The following is a 21,896-nucleotide window of genomic DNA, read 5'->3' as shown; positions in this document are numbered from 1 at the left end:
CTGGGTCTTCACCCCAACCCGCACCTACCTCAGCAGGGGTCTTATTTCCCAGCTGCTGGGAGATGCTGCTGAAGGTCTGTGGCTGTGCCCCTTGCTCCTGGCACATGGTGAGGATCACACGGTCAGCTTCCCTGTAACCCAGGTATCATGATTAATCCTAGGGAGCCACATGGACGTGGTCTGTGCTCCTTTCCAAACACACGTCATCCACCCTTACCTACCTTGTCCACAGGACAACCTTTTCCCCAGTGGAGCTGACCTTGCTGTTGTTGGCACACACTGTAGCTTCTGTGGCCTTTGGCTGCTGCTCCCCCTCTGGACCCTTGCCCTCTGTTCCACTGTCTTTAGCCAAACCCCCTCTAGGGGCTTTGGGAGAGGTCTCTGAGGTGTCAATTCCTGATGGAGATTCACGGACAGGGCACGTCCTGTCTCTTGTCTTCACCCTAGCTCTGCTTGAGGGCAGCCATCTGTCTTGAGTGTCTGGTTTCCCAGACACATGTCTTCTCCCTGCATCTCTGGTCTTTGAGGAAACAGGACTCAGGAAGGAAGCAGGGGGTTCCACGGTACCAGTCAATTTCTCAGTTTCTGATGCATCCCAGACCAGCATCAAAGCCTCTGACTCACTCACTGCCTTTTGGCCCTCCCTCTCTTTCTGAAGTCTGAGGGATGCCTTGGGGCAGGAGAGAACCTCAGGCCCAACCTGGTTTCTCTTAACAGTGTACAGTACAGCTCCAGTTTTGGGGGGAAATTGAGGAGTCTCTGGTGAATGAGGTGGTGGGCCATCCAGGAGGAGCCGTTCTGTAAGAGTCACTTCTCGAGGGGATGGCAAAGTGCCCCCCACTGCCGATCCTGCTTAGGAGGAAAATAAGGATCTCAGGGTACTGTCAGGATCAAGATGCACCTAAGCACGAGAAATTACCTGTGGCCAGGTACTGTGCAAAAATTCTAATAAAATAGAGGGGTAGGCATGGTGGCTCACACCTATAATATCCGCACTTTGGGAAGCCAAAGTGGTGGGACTGCTGGGAGTTTGAGACTAGCTTGGGCAATATGGTGAGACCCCATCTCTACAAGAAAATATAAATAATAAAAGAGTTGTGTGGAGGTGGGGGGCATAATGTCACTTATACAAAGATATAAAGTCCTACTGCCAAAGCTGAGAATGGCCCAGTCTTTAGGATGTAGATAACAGTAGATTTGGAAATAGGGGGAAGGGTTTTCCGAATAAAACACAAGACAATGTTGAATTGCGTGAAATTTGTGGCATTCTTAATTCTGCAAGAGGAGTGAGGCCATATGATAGAAAAAGCCTGAACAGCAGAAGGGCTTCCTATGGGTCCATCAGTGAAAGAGGTGGTATATCCATCCCTGAAAAGGCTATTTATCCAGGCTCATGGAGGTTCCTGTCTGGAGTATAGGATAACGAGACTGAGGAACAGAAGGGCTGGGTTGGCAGATCACTCACCTGAAACAGGTATCTCTCCCTTTCTGGTGGTCCTGACAGTCCTGCTTTGGGTGGCCTCAGTGCTCTCCCGCTCCTCTGGGACTTCCTCTTCCATCACATCCTTGCCCTGCCCAGCTTCCTTAGCACCAGGCATAGGACTAGCCTCTCGGTGGGGGCTGCTGCCCACCAACTCATGCGGCTCCTTGCTCTTGTAGGATTTGCTGTCACAGACCTGCAGGGATGGTCTTCCGGGTCAAAGGTGTTCTGACTGCCTATGTCTTTGGTTGGGGCCCACCAAAGGAAGAAGCCCTGCCTGATGCTCACCAAGTCAACCCACATGCATGTCTGCTCCAACAATTTTGTTGACAGAGTTTCAACTGCGTGCAGTGGTACATGCCTATAAACCTAGTTACTTGGGAGGCTAAGGTGTGAGGATCACTTGAGCCCAAGGGTTCAAGATCAGCCTGGGCAACATAGTGAGACTCCATCTCAAATGACAAACAAAAAGAAAAGATAGAGACAGGGTCTCAGATAACACAGATTATCTTGCCCAGGCTGGAGTGCAGTGGCTGTTTACACAGGCATGACCATGGTGGTTACACTATAGCCTCAGACTCCTGGGCTCCAGTGATCCTCCCACCTGAGCCTCTTGAGTGCCCTGTTGCCCAGCTACTCCTCCAAGGATTTGATTTTTTTTTTTTTTTTAAACACGGTCTCACTCTGTCACCCAGGCTGGAGCTCAATGGTATCATCATGGCTCGCTGCCACCTCTGCCTTCCTGCTCCAAGGATTTTGAATGGCCCCAAATAGAGTATTGGATTCCACAACTCCTTCTCTCACCAAGAACTGTGTTTTTCCTGCCAACCAACTCCATTCTAGAGAACCAGGATTACTTGTAGAGACTATTTTCATGACAGAGGTTTATTTCATTTTCTAATATCTGAGGGAAATATTTTAACTGGTATTTTGTTTTTCCAATTCCAAAAGCTTTACTCACAGAATTCTCTTTAAAAAACAAAATCACATATTTCTAGCAGATTCCATTTATTTTGCATATGTACACATATGTGTGTACTGAATGTTATTTATATATGTGCCTTTTTAGGAATTCAATAAGGTACAATTCTTGGTAGCAAACAATCCCCCAGCAGCTCTGACACCCTCGGGACCAGTGCCCTTGAAACTTTCCTCACCTTGCTGCTACAGCGGCTACAGCTCCGCCTTTTGCTCTTCTTCAGCTTGGAATCTGGACCTCCTTCATGGCAAGAGCAGGCACAGTCCTTGGCCCCATCTGGCCACTCAGTCTCCTAGGAGATACTTGGACTTGATTAGCTGCCAAGTTGTTGTTTTTTTTTTTTTGAGACAGAGTCTTGCTCTGTGGCCCAGGCTGGGTTGCAGTGGCGCAATGTCAGCTCACCGCAACCTCTGCCTCCCGGCTTCAAGGGATTCTCCTGCCTCAGCCTCCTGAGTAACTGGGATTACAGGTATGCGCCAGCACGCCCGGCTAATTTTTGTATTTTTAGTAGAGACAGGGTTTCACCATGTTGGTCAGGCTGGTCTCAAACTCCTGACCTCTTGATCTGCCCTCCCTCAGCATCCCGAAGTGCTAGGATTACAGGCATGAGCCACTGCGCCTGGCCGTATTTTTGGTACCAAGAGAGGAAGCTAAAGTTGTGAGCCATATGAACACAACACAGCCCACCCTCTCCCCACGCTTTTTTTTTTTTTTGGAGATAGGGTCTGGCTCTGTCACCCAGGCTGGAGTGCAGTGTCACATTCATGGCTCACTGCAACCTCTGCCTCCTGGGCTCAAGTGATTTTCCCACCTCAGCCTCCCAAGTAGCTGGGACTGTGCACCACCACGCCTAGCTAATTTTTTTTTTTTTTTTTTTTTTGAGATGGAGTCTCGCTCTCTCTCCCAGGCTGGAGTGCAGTGGCGTGATCTCAGCTTAGCACAACCTCCACTCCCCAGGATCAAGCGATTCCCATGTCTCAGCCTCCCAAGTAGCTGGGATTACAGGTGCATGCCACCAAGCCCGTCTAATTTTTTTTGTATTTTCAATGAGATGGGATTTCGCCAGGTTGACCAGGCTGGTTTCGAACTCCTGACCTCAAGTAATCCGCCTGCCTTGGCCTTGCAAAGTGCTGGCATTAGAGGTGTAAGCCACAGCACCTAGCCTATGGCTAATTTTTGTATTTTTAGTAGAGATAGGAATTCGCGATGTTACTCTGGCTGGTCTTGAACTCCTGTCCTCAAGTGATCCACCCACCTCGACCTCCCAAAATGTTGGGATTACAGGCGTGAGCCACCACGCCCGGACCCCTTCCTCTTTTATGTATCAACTCCTCACATTGCCCAGGGAAATCAATAGTCCAAACTAGATTAAGGCCTATTATGAATCCTTGAAACAATCCCTAAATGACCTAAAGACTGACATATCCCAATTGCCCCAGATGTTTCAAGAAATATTTAAGTCAGACATCTGAGGCAAAATCACTGGAGAGCTCCATCATGAGATATAATGTCTTTGTTTCTGTTTCTCTGTGCCTTCAGCTCTCCCATCTCTTCCAATCCCCTTCAGAGAGAAATTTGTACCCATGGAAAGCCCACTCAATGACACTGTTTAATAAACCCAAGACGTAAGTACCATTATCATCCCAATTTATGATGAAGAAACTGAAACAGAGGTTAAATACGTTTCCCAAGGTTGTACAGCTACTAAGCAGCAGTTTCTCCCCAGAAAAGAGAAAAAACACTTGGTCAGGAAACATGAATTAAAAAAAAAAAAAAAATACTGCTTGAAGAGCAGTGACAACCAGTAGACTCCGCAGCTGGCTTACCTGAGGAGTTCATATCCTAGCACTGCCACTTACTAAATATGAGACCCTGAAAACAGCCTCTCTGCACTTCAGTTATGTCTTCTGTAAAATGCAAACAAGAGCAATCTCTCCATAAGATTACTGTGAGAATTAAATGTGTCAATAATCCATTAAAATACTTCCCAGAATGCCTGACACTTTGTAATACAACTAAGTATTAGCTGCTAACAATATTATTAATATGGGGAATCTTGGTTCTACTTTCTTCTTTTAACAACAAGCTCATCCTCAATTGGCTCTATTTCTCACATGAGCAAAAATGAAAAAAGTTGAATTAAGGGTAATAACTCTGAGCTAGACAGAAAAAGGGAAGAAACAAATCCTTCTAACTAGGGAATCCTGGGGCCCCTGCAACAACTGAAGTTTTCCCAAAGGCTCTGCATGTCTGTATCAGCTTGACCTTTGGTTTGTTCTCTGTGATTGTCTCAGATCCTAAAGCCTTTGAACTAGAAACCTTGGGCCATAGTAAGCCAGAAAAATGTTTAGTGAGAAAATGCAAGGCTTGATTCATGAAACATAGATACTTTTCAATAACTTGGCATACCTTATCATGATTTTAGGCCAGGAGTAGTGGCTCACCCTTGTAATCCCAGCACTTTGGGAGGCCGAGGCGGGTGGATCACTTGAGGTAAGGAGTTCGAGACCAGCCTGGACAACATGGTGAAAACCCATCTCTACTAAAAATACAAAAATTTGCTGGGTGTGGCGGCTGGCGCCCGTCTGTAATTCCAGCTACTTGAGAGGCTGAGGTGGGAGAATCGCTTAAATCTGGGAGGTGGAGGTTGCAGTGAGCCAAGATTACGCCACTGCACTCTAGTTTGGGTGACAGAGCGAGATTCTGTCTCAAAAACAAACAAATAAACAAAGAAAATACCTTATCATGATTTTGGACCCCAATCTCTTTTTTCCTCTTGTTCTTTGAGGCTGTGGGTATCTTGGGAGGCTCCTCCTCTTCTTCCACATCAGGCAGGGCCACTTCTTCGAAGCCATCAAACTGAGAAGGAGTTGGTGCTGCTAAGCACAGACACCAGGCCAATATCCCTCCCACGTGTGGCCTTCCCCCTTCATAAAGCTACAGCAGCCTCAGGTCCTATACCTCATACTCCTTTTCCTCAGTCCAATTGATCTCTTCAAAGTCACCCATCCGGCTAGCTGCTGGGCGCAAGTGGTCAAAGAAGATAGAAAACTCATCCTGCAGGTGGTCGTGGCCCTTGAGGAGCTGCCACATCTGTGTCTTGAGCTAAGGAGAGTCACAGAGGGAAAGAGGAAGTCTCCAGAGCCTCTCTAGGCTGCCCTTCCCAATCAATCCCCATACTTCCATGTTCTGCTTTCCCAGTCAACTGGGAAACACACAGAGATTCTGCCTGGTAACAAAGAATACTAAAACTTTCTCTTCCTCCTTAGCTGCCTACAGCGGAAGGGTACTAATACTAGATTTGATTCCTAATGATTCCACTCTCCACTCCACCCTACTGATCTCCAGCTAGGGCACTATTCCAAGCAGAGCAAGGAGGCAAGGCCCCTCCCAGGTCCCAGAACCTCCTTCGCTGAACATCCCTTCCAGCACATCCATGGCATTCCTGAGCCTGTGAAGATCAGACAGGCTCCGGTTTCAGGTAGCAATCCCTCCCTATCCCAGTGCTTTATGCTTCGGGTGAGCCTAAAAAGTCCTTGCCTTTTTCATCTCCTCCAGGAAGCCCATGAGACTCCAGAGGCAAAAAGGTATGGAGTAGGTTGGGGAAAGAGACAAGGGAAAGGCCTAAGGCCTGGAAGACAACAGTAAGAAAGCAGGACAGGAAAGAATACCTCGGTGATCTCCTGGGGAAGGCAGTCTGCACAGCCTTGGAGGACCTTGATAATCTTCTGGTGGTGTGAGGGGTTCTCTGCAAAGCAAATCTCCAGCTGCCGAAGGAACTTGCGGCTCTTCTCAAAAGCCTGCTGCTCCTCAAACTACCAGAGTGGAAAGTGGGCAAAAGAGGAGTCATGATACAGCTAGAGCAGGACTTGAGGGTTCTTAGGATAAGAACTAGTGGACTAGGACACAAGAGATGACAGAATCCTGGTTTAAAATTCTAGTTTACAACTATGAGATCTAATTAAAAACCCTAACCTCCATCTACCTTGGACCACTGGTGGGTAGCCACCCAAAGCAATTAAGATGCAAGCAACAGCTTGAAGAGATGTACATATTTCAAGTTGTTTGCTGTTTTATGGATGTGAAATCAGACACCAAAATTCATATGATACTCTAGAGTTTATATTACAAAGAATTTTCAGGCTGCACAAGGTGGCTCACAGCTGTAATCCCATGTTGGGAGGCCAAGGCAGGAGGATCACTTAAGGCCAGGAGTTCGACCAGCAACATAGTGAGACTATGTCTCTATAAAAAAATTTAAAAATTAGGCAGGGGTCGTGGTGTACACCTGTAGCTCAAGCTACTTGGGAGGCTGAGGCAGGAGGATCCCAGGGACCTGTGTTGTCCAGGCTCATCTCAAACTCCTGTCTACAGGCCAGCTACAGTGGCTGACGCCTGTAATCCCAGCACTTCGGGAGGCCGAGGTAGGCAAATCACGTGAGGTCAAGAGTTCGAGACCAGCCTGACCAACATGGTGAAACCTCTACTAAAAATATAAAAATTAGATAGGTGCGGTCGTGCATGCCTGTAATCCCTGCTACACGGAAGGCTGAGGCAGGAGAATCACTTGAACCTGGGAGGCAGAGGTTGCAGTGAGCAGAGATAGCAGCACCACTGCACTCCAGCCTGGGTGACAGAGACTTTGCCTCAAAAAACAACAACAATAAAACAACAACAACAAAACTCCTGGCTACAAGGGATCCTCCCACCTTAGCCTCCCAAAGTGCTGGGATTACAGGTGCCAGCCACTGTGCCTGGCCATTGTCTCTCTTTTGTTTTTTTGAGACAAGGTCTTGTTCTTGTCACCCAAACTGGAGTGTAGTGGAGCAATCATGGCTCAGTGAAGCCTCAACCTCTCAGGCTCAAGTGGTCCTCCCACCTCAGCCACCCAAATAGCTGGGACCAAAGGTGTGCACCACCACACCCAGTTAGTTAATTTTTTTATTTTATGTAAAGATGGGGTCTTGCTATGTTGTCCAGGCTGCCTCCCAAAGTGCTGGGATAACAGGTGTGAGCCACCATACCTGGCTGACATTATCTCTTTAAAAAATTTTTTTGGCCAAGCGTGGTGGCTCACAACTGTAATCCCAGCAATTTGGGAGGTCAAGGTGGGCAGATCACCTGAGGTCTGGAGTTCAAGACCAGCCTGACCAACATGGAGAAACCCCGTCTTTACTAAAAATACAAAATTAGCCAGGCGTGGTGGTGCATGCCTGTAATCCCAGCTACTCGGGAGGCTGAGGCAGGAGAATCGCTTGAACCCAGGAGGCGGAGGTTGTGGTGAGCCAAGATCACGCCACTGCACTCCAGTCTGGGCAACAAGAGTGAAACTCCATCTCAAAAAAAAAAAAAATTTTTTTTTTTTGTTCACATATACACTGATTGGATCCTCATAATAATACCAGAAGAGAAAATGGGCATCACACATTATATGCAGAACTACCCCACTGTCATTTAACCCCAATAAAACTCTTAGAATAATCCCGTTCCTCCCTTTGTTCCTATTTTTATGACAAGAAGTCCAGGACTACTGGGATATCCCTCATGTTTAGCCTCCTATTCTGCAACATTTCACATGTTACCATACCACAGTGGCCTTCCCAGACCACTGTGTATAAAACCACCCCTCTAGTTTCCTTTCCTGCTTTATTTTTCTGTAAAACATGATGACTATAAAACATTGTATACTATACATTTTACTGTTTATATTTATTTTTATAATTTATATTTTATATATGCTATATATATATATGTTTTCTGGAGTATTATCTGAACTTCCTCATGATAACGTAAGCTCCATGAGGGCAGGGATTTTAGTCTTTTGTAATTGCTATATTCCTAGCAATTGAGGTCAGGAATTGCTAGGAATTCCTGACAGTTAGGAGGCACTTAACAAATATTTGTTAAATGAATGTCTGGCTTGATACCCGTGAGAAGCAGAGAGCATATGACTCACCTAAGGTCTCCTTTGGCAACTACAGGTAAAACCCTCTCATTTATCATGTAAAGAAAATGGGAGAATGGGATTGGAAAGATAATCCCCTGAAAAGACAGAGGCTCTTATCACTCTGGGCTAGGGGACGGCTGTGTGTCTGGAAGGAGTTGGGAGACTGAAACAGTCTTATTCAACCCCATTCAATCCCAGTCTCACTCTGACCCAGAAGTCCTAGTGTACTTTTCCCCATTCACTTACTAATCCACAGGCCAGAGCTTGCTCAGGTAACAGGAAAGCAGCAAAGTCTTTCAACAGCTGAGGCCAGTCTTGGAGCAGAATTTGCAGGCTTTTGTAGAGATCTACAGCCGTCTGTCTCTGGGTACTTGACTCAAATTCATAGATGACTTGAAGGAAGTCTTCATACTTGCCAGGGATATGTTGTAGGGCTTCTCGCACCTACACGGGAAGACTTTCAATCATCAACACCCTTTCTTTGCGCCACAACAAGCAATAAGGGTACAAGGGAGAAGGCAGGGTTATGGTTAGAGAGCTCCAAGAATTATCCATCAGAGGCTGTGCCTCCAACAGATCTTAACATCTGACTGTTAATGGAAGACACAGAGCAACAGGCAAGGTAAAGATCTTTTTCTGGGAGTGAGCAAGTGAAAAACCATTTTCCAAGTTCCACAGCTCTACCCACAAAACCAAGCAATGCTTTTCTCTAGGTCACAGCCCTAACCTTTCCTTACTGATTACAGCCCCATAATGAAATAGGTAACATGTGTTTGTACATGTATTTCAGCATGGGCGTAATTGGAGAATAAATAATACGTAAGTTAGGAATGTCAGTAAAATATTAAGAGGTAAGAAAAAGCTATGACTATCATTGCCAGTATTCTGCTTTCCAGGGGGATAAAGGAACCAGGTGGTTACCAACAGAAGGACATAGTTCTCCATGACACTACCAAGAAGAGGTTGGCTTATGTGTTTTTTTTTGAGACAGGGTCTCATTCTGTTGCCCACGCTGGAGTGCACTGATGCAATCATGGCTCACTGCAGCCTCAACCACCTGGGCCCAAGTGATCCTCCCACCTCAGCCTCCCAAAGTACCTAGGACCACAGGCATGTACCACCATGCTTAGCTCATTTTTTTTATTTTTGTAGAGATGGAGGTCTCCTATGTTGCCCAGGCTTGTCTTGTCTTGAACTCCTGGACTCAAGGGATCCTCCTACCCCAGCCTCCCAAAGTGCTGGCATTATATGCAAGGGCCACAACACCCAGCCTGGTTCATGTCTTTTTTTTTTTTTTTTTTTTTTTGAGACAGAGTCTTGCCCTGTTGCCAAGGCTGGAGTGCAGTGGTGCGATCTCGGCTCACTGCAACCTCTGTCTCCCAGGTTCAAGTAATTCTTGTGCCTCAGCCTCCCCTGTAGCTAGGATTACAGGCGCCCACCACCACACCTGGCTAATTTTTGTATTTTAGTAGACACAGGGTTTCACCATGTTGGTCAGGCTGGTCTCTAACTCCTGACCTCTCAGGTGATCCACCTGCCTCGGCCTCCCAAAGTGCTGGGATTATAGGTGTGAGCCACCACACCCAGCTGGTTCATGTCTTAAGAGCAATGTATTTCCCTGAAATCCACTTGCTGGCCAGTGTACCCACTATCTTTCTTCTCAAGCCAAAGGTTCTATAAAAGTCCTTATCAGCGCACCCAGTAAAGTCACAACCTCCCACTGATGATGGTGGTATCATCTTTCTGCCAATCTCTGGTCAACAGAAGGATGATGGCAGGGTACTAACAATAAACATACTTATGATTGAATTCTATGTCTCCTTGTGGTTCCGTCACAGAGATCTTTTGCCAGAAAAGCCAAGATAGAGGAATATGAAGCCTGTTGCATAGGCTGAAAAACAGACTTTATTTTTTAAAACATCTCCCTTGAAGAAGCAGCCACATTGATAGAGACTGGCAATAACAGGAAGCAGCATTTGCCTACCCTGGTCAGATAAGCTTGGGCAAAGGCCAAGTCCTTCTGCTCCCTGAGTGGATCTCGCTCGAGAATGTCCTCATCGTACAGCAACAGCAGCTTGGAGGTGTCCTTGCTGGCCCGAGCCCGACTTCCCCGCTTGTTGCGAGCTCGATGATTGTTCCGGCCTTTTCCAGCAGCTTTGATGCTCTCTCCTTGTAGCACACATGAAAAAGATTGTTTCCCTGTCCCTGCAACCCCTGCTCTTCCCATTCCACCACATGCACCACCCCAGCCAAATCCTATTCAATATTATGGAGCAATTCAAGGAAAAGGTTGTTGGGAAAATGGTATGAGAAGTAAATCCGTCAAGTCAGCTCTACGCAGAGTCTGCAGTGTAACTGCCTTAATTGGGATGACAATAAGATAATCAGCTACTTCATACTGAGAAAGGAAGTCTAAAGAGCAAGGGTGGCTTCTGTAGCGCTTTTGAGAGACTATGTCTTGATGAGGAACAAGCAGTGTTTTCTGAAATAAACATAGGTCTTAGCCCCACATATGACAGATAAGGTAACAATCAGTTTAACGAAGTGAACCGCCAGGCACAGTGGCTCACGCCTGTAATCCCAGCACTCTGGGAGGCCAAGGCGGGCAGATCATAAGGTTAGGAGCTCGAGACCAGCCTGACCAACATGGTAAAACCCCGTCTCTACTAAAAATGCAAAAATTAGCTGGGTGTGGGGGCAGATGCCTGTAATCCCAGCTACTCAGGAGGGTGAGGCAGGAGAATCGCTTGAACCTGGGAGACAGAGGTTGCAGTGAGCTGAGATCGCACCACTGCACTCCAGCCTGGGCGACAGAGCAAGACTCCGTCTCAAAAAAATTAAAAAAATAAAAAAAAAAGAAAGAAAGTGAACGAAGCTCATATAAATCTAGCAACAGATGAGAATCAAATTAAAAATTTCTGAGTATCTGTTCTCCACAAAGATACCACATTAAACATGTTTTGGGGGAGGGGTGCTGCAGAAGAGATCCGGACGGTTTCCTCTAGAAATCCTCCACCTGGTTTATAAGCTACCCACTCTGCACACTGTCCTCTAGACAATGAGGTTAAGTGAGAATGGTCCTTCAGTATAGGTTTGCCTAGCTCACCTGGTGGAGTTCTGCTGGTCTCCACTTCTGGAGTAGTCTCAGGTAAGGCAAAAGTAGAAGGAGGCTTCTCAGCAGAGTCTCCAACTGCTTCATCCGTCATTTCATCCTCTTTCTGCAGGCTTTCCATTCCTTCTGCTTCTTCTTCCTCCTCTTCTTCCGGCTCAGAGTTCTCCTCCTGAGAATTCTCTTCTTCAGACTCACCCTCCTGACTCATGCGCCTTTCAGATGCCAGCCAAGTCAGTTTCTCCATTGTTTCCTGTAAAACCCTCCAAAGAGTACTTATAATGGCTCTTAGTGGCTCATGAATTGCAAACAACACAAAGCTGTATCAGGATAATCTGAAGTTAAACAATGGGGAGCCCACTACAGCTGTCTGAGGGGAATTCCCTGAGTTATGAAATCCCAGCAATGGGCCAGATACAGTGGCTCACGCCTGTAATCCTGACACTTTGGGAGGCCAAGGTGGGCGGATCACTTGAGGCCAGGAGTTCAGGACCAGCCTCGCCAACATGATGAAACCACGTCTCTACTAAAAATATAGAAATTAGTCAGGCATGGTGGCACATGCCTGTAATCCTAGCTACTTGGGAGGCTGAGGCATGAGAATTGCTTGAACCTGGGAGGCGGAGGTTGCAGTGAGCTGAAATTATGCCACTGCACTCCAGTCTGGGAGATAGAGTGAGAATCCATCTCAAAAAAAAAAAAAAAAAACACAAAAACACAAAACAAGACAAAAAAAAGAAATCCCAGTGATAGCTGACATTCGGCCTGACAGCAGGAAAGGGGAAGAAGTTCCCTTTTACAAACTTCTGTAACCTGAAGATAGTTTTCAGGCTGGAGTGCAATGGTGCAATCTTGGCTCACCGCAACCTCTGCCTCCCCGGTTCAAGCGATTCTCCTGCCTCAACTTCCTGAGTAGCTGGGATTACAGGCATGTGCCACTACGCCCAGCTAATTTTGTATTTTTAGTAGGGATGGAGTTTCTCCATGTTGGTCATGCTGGTTTTGAACTCCCGACCTCAGGTGATCTGCCCGCCTTGGCCTCCCAAAGTGCTGGGATTTATAGGCGTGAGCCACTGCACCCGGCTATTTACTAATTTTTTTTTTTTTTTTTTGAGACGGAGCCTTGCTGGAGAGCAATGACGTGATCTCGGCTCACTGCAACCTCTGTCACTCGGGCTCAAGCGATTCTCCTGCCTCTGCCTCCCAAGCAGCAGGGATTACAGGTGTCCACCACCACACTCGGCTAATTTTTGTTATTTTTAGTATAGATGGGGTTTCACCACGTTGGCCAGGCCAGTCTGAAACTCCTGGCCTCTTGATCCACCCACCTCAGCCTCCCAAAGTGCTGGGACTACAGGAGTGAGCCACCAAGCCCAGCCTATTACTATTTTTTAAGGCATTTAAAGTATGGTCAGGTGATTCAATTTAATGTGTAAACGAGTTTAATATAATAAGTAAAACTTCATCCTTTCCGTCTCATTTCACCTCAACTCCACAATCATGTCCCATAATGCCTTCACAAATCAAATAAAAATGATTTTAGGACTGTCCACAGTGCAGCAAGCAAGCAGGTGGCATATCAATAAGTTAAACATATTACTGAGTCCACAAAATACTTGAGAGTATTCTCTAGCTCTCACCTGGAGTTCTGGGACAGAAAGCACCGATTCCTCAGAAGCTGATGACATTTCATCTTCCTCATCTTGGGTGAGGTCATCAAAGTCCTCTTCTTCCTCTTCTTCTGGCCCATTCTTCTCTCCTCCAGTTTCTGGCCCAACTGGAGTCCCCACTGACTGACCATCAACACTGGATGAATCTTCTGGCTTCCCTGGGGGGCTACTAAGCCTCACTTCAGGATCCATTGAGGACAAAGCATTCTTTGATGATCCTTTGTTCACATCTGTCCCTGAGGTTCCTTCATCAGGGGGCTCTTGAGAAGATGAAGGGGTTTTAGTTGGCTGACTCCTCTCCTCTTCCTTCTGTAAGACTGTCTGTTTCGTTACCTCTCTAGCACTGCTCAACTCCTCGCTTGGGGTGCCAGTGTCCAATTCCACAGCATGTTCCACTTTGATGTCATCACAAATATCACACTCAGGGGATCCACTGATTTCCTCTCTAGCATCTTCAGGTTCCATCTTGACAATTTCCTCTAAATCGCCAGGGGTAGGGTTGTTTAGAGATTCCTGGATGCCCTGAGGGAGCGGCTCCAGAGCTTGCCTTCCCTCCTCTGTTTTCACAACAGTCCAGCGACAGGCACTGTTCTCTGACAATCCTTCTTGGCACTCTGCATCTGCTAGTGGAGGCCCTGGGCTATGTTCCACTTTTGGGAAAACAGTAGCACACAGAGGAGATAGTTCCTGGGGCTCTAATTTGGGTTCTAGGCCCTGAAAGGCATTTTCCCCATTAGCCACAGCACAAGCAATGTCCACATTCACGTGGGCCTTATCTTCAGGGGTGGATGGTACAGGAAGATTCACAGAATTGCCAGAAACAATTAAGGGCGAGACAGAGGAGGCCACAAGGGGCTGGTTCAATGGACAGGGGAAGGAAGTAGGGTTAACCAAGAGGGTGGTGATGGGAATAGTCTGGGGACTCTGGGCCACAGCCGCATTGACAGGCTGGATCATGTTACAGCCACCGCCAAGGCTCACAATCTTCACAGTGGTAGCAGGAACAGTGAAGATAACAGATGCAGGGTGGTGGATAACAGGGGCAGGTTTCATACAGGGAGAGGCCTTGACTCCCCTTCTCTTTGAGGGTCTGCGTCTCACATATGGCTTTCGAAACTTAGAAGGGGCAAGGGAGGGCAGCATTACCTTGGGCACAGGGGCAGAAGAGAGCAAAGTCTGGGACTCAGACAGAGGGAAGCTTGTCCTGGCCTCAGGAGGCATAGCAGGCAGTGCTGCAGGAGACTCAAAACTCTCACCTCCACTGACCCCCAGTGGAGGGACACCTGGAACTGTCTGTAAAACAGTGGCTGGCTGTATCGGGTGAGGAATCTGGAGCACCATTTTGCTCGGAGGGGCTTCTGAATGAGTTGATCGGGCTGGTGTTTTCCCAGGGTTGAAGCTGGGCTGGAGAGAGGGGCTGGGTTGGATAAGGAGGGGTTTCAGGACTGATGAACGCTTCTGTCTCCAAGCCTTCCTGGGGAAACGGGTGGCAACTGGCTTCAGTTTTAGGACTATACCCTTAGGCAATAGCAGTGGGTACCGAGTTTCACTCTCCAACTCCAAATTGTCTTTTTCTAGGCCTTGATCTGAGTTGATCTCAGTGGTTCCAGTCACATTTCCTACCTCTCTAGCACCATCAGCCATGCGCCGCAGTTCTTCCTGGATGGATGGCAGACTGGCCTATTGGAAACAAGAACACTCTGATCCAGCATATGTCAGAATTTGGGAAAAAGAAGCTTGGCACAGTGGCTCACGCCTGTAAACCCAGCACTTTGGGAGGCTGAAGTGGGCAGATCACTTGAGGTCAGGAGTTCAGGATAAGCCTGACCAACATGGTGAAACCCAGTCTCCACTAAAAATACAAAAATTAGCTGGGTGTGGTGGCATGTGCCTGTAATCCCAGCTACTCAGGAGGCGGAGGCAGGAGAATCACTTGAACCTGGGAGGCAGAGGTTGCGAGGAGCCAAGATCGCACCTTAGCCTGGGTGGACAGAGCAAGACTCTGTCTCAAAAACAAAACAACAACAAAAAAAGAATTTGGGAAAAACAATAGGGCTTTCTAGGTTTTAGAGACCTTAGACAGTCTCAAGGCATCTTTCCAAGAAGGGTCTCTCTGCATATCAAATCTACAAAGACCACATTCTATTTATACACTTTAGAAACTTCTGTGAATTTCCTTTAGCAAATTATTATTTTACCTATTATTTTGAAAATGCTGTAGAATTACCCAGAGAAGGGCAGAAAAGTAAGGGAAGAAAGGTGAATGAGGAAGATTTCTGAAGTCCTAGTTCTACAACTAAAGCATTAGACGATTAAGGAAGCCCTTGATATTCTCTCAGAACTTTCAGTGACCTTCTGCCTCCTACAGACTTCGAGGAAGAGGGCTGTACCTTTAACCAGAATGGGAGCCGGTGTTCTTCTCTCTCTATAGGTGGCTTCCACTGATGTGGCTGGATCTCTTCACAGCATTTTACTAGGACTGGCAGTTGTTTGGTCTTCTTATAAAACTTAACATGAAAAAAATGCGCATGAATTACATTCCTTCTGGAAACACTGTCCTCTGTCAGGCTGGTGAATGGGGTGGGTGGTGGATCAAGAGAAACACACACAAGACCACATACACAAACATCCATGAACACACATATATAAATAGCATATGCTGAATACTTGTACATTTCAAATTAAACTAATCTCTATTTAAAGATTTTACAATTATTCAATATTTTCTAACTGATGATCTCCATTCTGGTTGCCAGGAAGGGGAGAGTTTAGGTCACAGAGAGAAAAGGAAGCAGATGCTCAGAGCAATCTTAGTAAGATTTGTTCTTGATCAACAGCTGCAAAGACAACATCGTAATCTATACCTTGGACACATGAAAGCTTCCTTTTAAGCAAATGACAGTGTGAAGGGCATTAGAAGAGAAGGGGAAAAAAAAAGAGCCTGAGAAAGTTCAATTTTAAGAGTAAATGAAGGCTGGGCGCGGTGGTTCACGCCTGTAATCCCAGCACTTTCGAAGGTGGGCAGATTACCTAATGTCAGGAGTTCAAGACCAGACTGGTCAACATGGCAAAACCCCTATCCCTACAAAAATACAAAAATTAGCCAGGCATGGTGGCACGCACCTGTAATCCCAGCTACTCAGGGGGCTGAGGCAGGAGAATTGCTTGAACCTGGGAGGTGGAGGTTGTGGTGAGCTGAGATCAGAGATCGTGCCACTGCACTCCAGCCTGGGTGACAGAGTGAGACTCCGTCTCAAAAAAAAAAAAAAAATAGGCCAGGCGTGCTGGCTCACGCCTGTAATCCCAGCACTTTGGGAGGTTGAGGCGGGCAGATCACGAGGTCAGGAGATTGAGACCATCCTGGCTAACACGGTGAAACCCTGTCTCTACTAAAAAATACAAAAAATTAGCCAGGCGTGGTGGCTGGTGCCTGTAGTCCCAGCTACTCAGGAGGCTGAGGCAGGAGAATGGCATGAACCCAGGAGGCGGAGCTTGCAGTGAGCCGAGATCACGCCACTGCACTCCAGCCTGGATAACACAGCAAGACTCCATCTCAAACAAACAAACAAAAAATTGAGACAGGTCTCACTTTTTTGCCCAGGCTGGTCTTGAACTCCTGGGCTCAAGTAATTCTCCCACCTTGGCCTCCCAAAGTGCTGGGATTATAGGCGTGAGCCACGGCCCCATTTAACTCTTGAATATTCATGTAACACCTGTTTCTCCCAACCTCTGATAGCATGTAAGATTTTTCCTTTGCCTCCAATGTTTTGAAAATTCATGATAATATGGCTTAGAATTTGTCTAGTTTCATCCATGGTGCTAAGGCACTTGATAAACTGTATTCTGCTGCAGAAAAATCTTTTTCCTTTACGTTTGAGTTGTGTGTCATTTTCTGCACACATCTTTGTACTTTTTGTTTGTTTCTCTGCTTCTTGGTCTTTGAGACAGAGACTCCTCTGTCGCCCAGGCTGGAGTGCAGGGGAGTGATCCATGGATCACTGATCCATGGATCACTGAACCTCTGTCTCCCTAGTTCAAGTGAGTTTTGTGCCTCAGCCTCCCGAGTGGCTGGGATTACAGGTGAGTGGCACCATACCCAGTCAATTTTTGTATTTTTAGTAGAGACGGGGTTTCACCATGTTGCCTGGTCTTGAACTCCTGGCCTCAAGTCATCTGCCTGCCTCAGCCTCCCAAAGCCCTGGGATTACAGGACTGAGCCACCGTGTACAGCCTCAATTTTTTAAAATTTAGAAAAAAATTTAAAAAAAAATGCTACTAGGATGTGTTTCACTAAAAGAAGGAAGTAAAACAAAAACACAGATGTAGAATTCAGGAAATAATAAGCTCCAACACAGTAAGAGGCAAAAAGAATCCCCAGGATGACGGGGAAGAAAAAGCCCAAGACATCAGTGCAGCAAGCCCAGAGAGCAACACACTTAGAGTGGAATAGTGTCAGAGGGCTCAGGGAGCAATTCCTTCAAGATGAAAGTGACGGAATGTCTAGAAGGCCAGACACACTGAAAGGAGATTAAGAAAATTTAAGTAACCTTTACTGTTGACCTGGGAATAATTACATAATAAAATCAAGTCCAGCCCCACCCCCCTAAAAATGCGATTATTTACTCCAAGATAAACAAAATGTTCAGCAGGAAAGGCAAGGTATCACAATAACATAGCTGTGAAGAGCATTTATACAGTCCTTAAAATCTTACAGTGTAAACCCTGAATACAACCTAACCAAAATTGTGACATAATGACTAGCGAGGAGATTAGAGAGCAGAAAATGTGCATGTTTGTGGTGGGAGGAAGGGAGTGAGGAGACAGGTAAATCTTCAGCTTCCCTGGCTTATGGTTAATGGTTAATAAATAAGGCCTAAATCCAATATACCAGGAAGTACCAATTAGAGGCTGAGACAGGAGAATGTCTAAGGCCAAAAATTCAAGACCAGCCTGGGCAATATAGGGACACTCCATTTCTTAAAAAAAAAAAAATTAATAGGCAAGCATGGTGGCTCATGCATATAATCCCAGCTCCTTGGGAGGCTGAGGTGGGAGGAATGCTTGAGCCCAGGAGTTCGAGGTTACAGTGAGCTATGACTGTACCACTGTACGCCAGCCTGGGTAGCAGAGTAAGACCCTTTCTCAAGAAAAAAACAAAAACAAAACAAAACAAAAGGCTGGGCATAGTGGCTCATGCTCGTAAACTCAACACTTTGGGAGGCCAAGCTGAGGCAGGCAGACTCACAGATGTCAAAACTTCAAGACCAGTCTGGGCAACAAAGTGACACAGCATCTCCACACAAAATAAAATAATGACCTAGGCTTGGTGGAACACACCTGTAGTCCAGGATACTTGGAAGGCTGAAGTGGAAGGATCACTTGAACTCAGGAGTTTGAGGCTACAGTGACCTATGACTGTGCCAATGCACTCCAGACAGGATGATAGAGCAAGAACCCGTCTCTAAAAACACAACATAAATATCTAAATAAAAAAGAAGAAACCGGGTGTGGTGGCTCCCGCCTGTAATCCCAGCACTTTGGGAGGCCAAGGCAGGTGGATCACTTGAGGTCAGAGGTTCAAGACCAGCCTGGCCAACATGGTGAAACCTCGTCTCTACTGAAAATACAAAAATTAGCCAGGTGTGGTGGTGCACGCCTGTAATCCAAGCTACTTGGGACGCTGAGGCAGGAGACACCGAGGCAGGAGAATCACTTGAACCTGGGAGGTAAAGACTGCAGTGAGCCAAGATTGCACCACTGTCACTGAGTGACAGAGCAAGAGTCTAACAACAACAACAAAAAAAAGCAAATAAGTGGAATACTGCCAGCGGAATATTGCCCAAAAGGCAATAGGGGAATTAATCTAGTGTATAAGTGGGAGAAATCAGCTTTAGATAAAAGAAGGTTCCTCTTTTCTTTGAGAATAAGAGAAAAGAATGGGTACATATTGGTGAGGTGCCCGGATGGCGCATGCAGGAAACACTCACTTTAATGATGTTGTCAGGAGCTCTGTTCATGTTGAGGTTCTTGATTCTCACTGTCAGTTGGTGGGCAGTTTTGCAGGTTAGAAGGTACTTGCTGATTAGAGGATTAGGAAACTCAGTTCCTTCAAAATGCTTCAGTCCTAAAGCTAACAAACTGAGAAAGGAGAATGACACTAAATCTCACTTCACAGTCCTTCCTTCTAAGGGGCCTCCCCAGACTAACACATTTTACAATCTACTCTTTCTTTTTTATTTTATTTTTTTCTTGAGACAAGATCTCACGCTGTCACCCAGGCTGGAGTGCAGTGGTACCATCGCAGCTCACTGCAGCCTCTACTTCCTAGGCTGAAGCAATTCTCCAGTCTCAGCCTCCCAAAGTGCTGGGATTACAGGCATGAGCCGTGGTGTGTGGCCCAATCTACCTTTTCATTTTTTTCAGACAGGGTCTTGCTCTGTTGCCCGGGCTGGAGAGCAGGTGGCATGATTACAGCGCACTGCAGCCTTGAATGCCTGGGCTCAAACAATTCCCGCACTTCAGCCTCCCAAGTATCTGTGACCACAGACGTTCACCACCATGCCGGGCTAATTTTTTTCTTCCATTCATTATATGTAGAGACCAGTTCTCACTATGTTGCCTGGACTGATCTTAAACTCCTGGCCTCAAGCGATCCTCCTGCCTCAGCCTCTCAAAGTGCTGGTATTACAGTTGTAAGCCCACCATGCCTGGTCAATCTACTTTTTCTAAATCTAATTCTTGTACAAGTTGGTGACTACTCAATAGAAAATTTCAGATACTTAGTGAGTACTGATTAAGTATTATGAATAAGGCCAGGCACAATGGCTCACGCCTGTAATCCCAGCATTTTGGGATGCCGAGGCAGGCAGATCACTTGAGTCAGGAGTTCGAGACCAGCCTGGCCAACATGGTGAAACCTTGTCTCTACTAAAAATACAAAAAACAGCCAGGTGTAGTGGTAGGCGCCTGTAATCCCAGCTACTTGGTCAGGAGAATCACTTGAACCTGGGGGGCGAAGGTTGCAGTGAGCCGAGATCGCACCATTGCACTCCAGCCTGGGTGACAAGAGTGAAACTCCATTTAAAAAAAAAAAAATCAAATACTTCACAATTACATGGGAACATAAGAAACTAGGCACAAATCATTAATAAACGTGAGATCATGATGAGCTGTATACTAACAATACAAAGGAAGTTCAAAGAGAATACAAAGGAAAGAGAATAATTCTAATAAAACTAATACAAAATGAATAGGTACCCTGTCAGACAACTTAAACTGGCACCAATACTACCCTCTAACAACATATATAATCATGGTTACATATATACATATGTGCTGATAACAGTGTGGCAATACACACAAAGGGCCATAAAAATGTTCATAATCTGGTGGGTGTGGTGGCTCATGCCTGTAATCCCAGCACTTTGGGAGGCCAAGGTGGGAGGATGCCTTGAGTCCAGGAGTTTGAGAGATGCCTGGATAACACAGAGAGACCCTCATCTGTACAAAAAAAAAAAAAAAAAATTTAGCCATGTATGGTGGCACACGCCTGTGGTCTCAGCTGCTCCATGGAGGCTGAGGTGCAAGGATTGCTTGATTTCAGGAGTTCAAGGCTGCAGTGAGCTGTGACTGCCTGGGTGACAGAGTAAGATTCTGCCTCTAAATAAATAAATAAATAAATAACATAACATAAAATAAAAGCGAACCTCCTGCCTTGGCCTTTCAAAGTGCTGGGATTACAGGTGTGAGCCACCATGTCCGGTCTAAAATGCTTTAAAAATGTGTGTGACATCTCCCAAAAAGCAGTATTTGGCACTGCTAGAACAAGCACGTCCTAGAGGACTCTGCTCATCTATACTGCTTTTCCTTTTGTCTTTTGTGTCCGTGTCTTATTATACAAGTCTTACTTCCCCTAAACTCCTCAAAGGAACTACATCTTCTCCTTGGGATATTGTGCTGTTTTGATCCCCCAGAGTAAACACTTACTTGTCCTCAGCCTTGGTGAAGACGATCTTATCCTGGGGATTCTTTGCCTTCAGGGAACACACTGGAAGTAACTCTGGATACATGAAAACCTTGCTTGTGGCCAGGATCCAAGCCACTTGCTTTGGCAAACAGGGAAATTCATTGGCTATAAGAAAATAAATCTCAGATAAATCAACTTCTAGGACAAAAGAGGGCTTCATAAAAGCCTGTGAATTTGCATTTAGGTAGGAGCTATCCTTATCTAACTTGATTCCCTCCCATCTGCCCACCATCCCCCCAAAAGTTTCCACAGTCTTTCTTAAGCTAACATTATATCTAAAGGGAGTCCCATTCAATGGCAATAAAAGTTGACTCTTATTCTTTCTTACGTGGAACACTTTATTCACTAAGTAAAATAAACACTTAAAAAGCACCTAGTAAAATAAGGTGCTGGCAATAGTGTATGCTCAAAAATGTTTTACCTCCTTCCCCCCTTAAATACTTGAAGGATAAGAGACCTTCAACAATGCTTTCTTTCTTCCAGAATAAGATTCCAACTTCTTTAATCTCCCTCACAAATCTGGTATTCCAAATTTTACTTTCATTTGATTCTTACTTAACTTTCATTAAGTTCTCCCAGATTCCTCCTGAGGCTGGAACAAAAGAACCATAAAAGGAATGAGACAATTCAGTCTCATTCATTTCTCTCTCCCTCTCTCAGCCTCTCACTTTCAGGCACCTCTGCA

The 21,896-nt window shown here is 46.0% G+C and overlaps 1 protein-coding gene across 10 annotated transcripts in view; it reads right to left on the bottom strand.

Moving 5' to 3' along the window:
* GON4L (gon-4 like) overlaps window positions 1-21,896 on the bottom strand; it is a 108,862-nt gene that overhangs the window by 2,018 nt on the left and 84,948 nt on the right. For 6 of the 10 annotated variants that reach the window (XM_054458410.2, XM_054458404.2, XM_063655908.1 and 3 more), the window contains 14 exons: window positions 21,172-21,316; window positions 19,173-19,323; window positions 15,576-15,692; window positions 13,156-14,865; window positions 11,513-11,768; window positions 10,391-10,575; window positions 8,653-8,850; window positions 6,131-6,274; window positions 5,421-5,564; window positions 5,199-5,318; window positions 2,638-2,751; window positions 1,466-1,676; window positions 222-849; window positions 29-131 (listed from right to left, as the gene is read on the bottom strand). In XM_054458410.2, coding sequence (XP_054314385.1) covers window positions 29-131; window positions 222-849; window positions 1,466-1,676; window positions 2,638-2,751; window positions 5,199-5,318; window positions 5,421-5,564; window positions 6,131-6,274; window positions 8,653-8,850; window positions 10,391-10,575; window positions 11,513-11,768; window positions 13,156-14,865; window positions 15,576-15,692; window positions 19,173-19,323; window positions 21,172-21,316 — 4,226 coding nt within the window. Of the gene's footprint in view, window positions 1-28; window positions 132-221; window positions 850-1,465; window positions 1,677-2,637; window positions 2,777-5,198; window positions 5,319-5,420; window positions 5,565-6,130; window positions 6,275-8,652; window positions 8,851-10,390; window positions 10,576-11,512; window positions 11,769-13,155; window positions 14,866-15,575; window positions 15,693-19,172; window positions 19,324-21,171; window positions 21,317-21,896 lie in introns of those variants that run through there. The other 4 variants (XM_063655819.1, XM_063655840.1, XM_063656032.1 and 1 more) reach the window with 4 other exon arrangements.

Source organism: Pongo pygmaeus, chromosome 1 (assembly GCF_028885625.2).
Source record: "Pongo pygmaeus isolate AG05252 chromosome 1, NHGRI_mPonPyg2-v2.0_pri, whole genome shotgun sequence".
NCBI classification, from domain to species: Eukaryota; Metazoa; Chordata; class Mammalia; order Primates; family Hominidae; genus Pongo; species Pongo pygmaeus.
The sequence above is the reverse complement of the archived record's forward strand: the minus strand, read 5'-3'. Positions and strand labels throughout refer to the sequence as shown.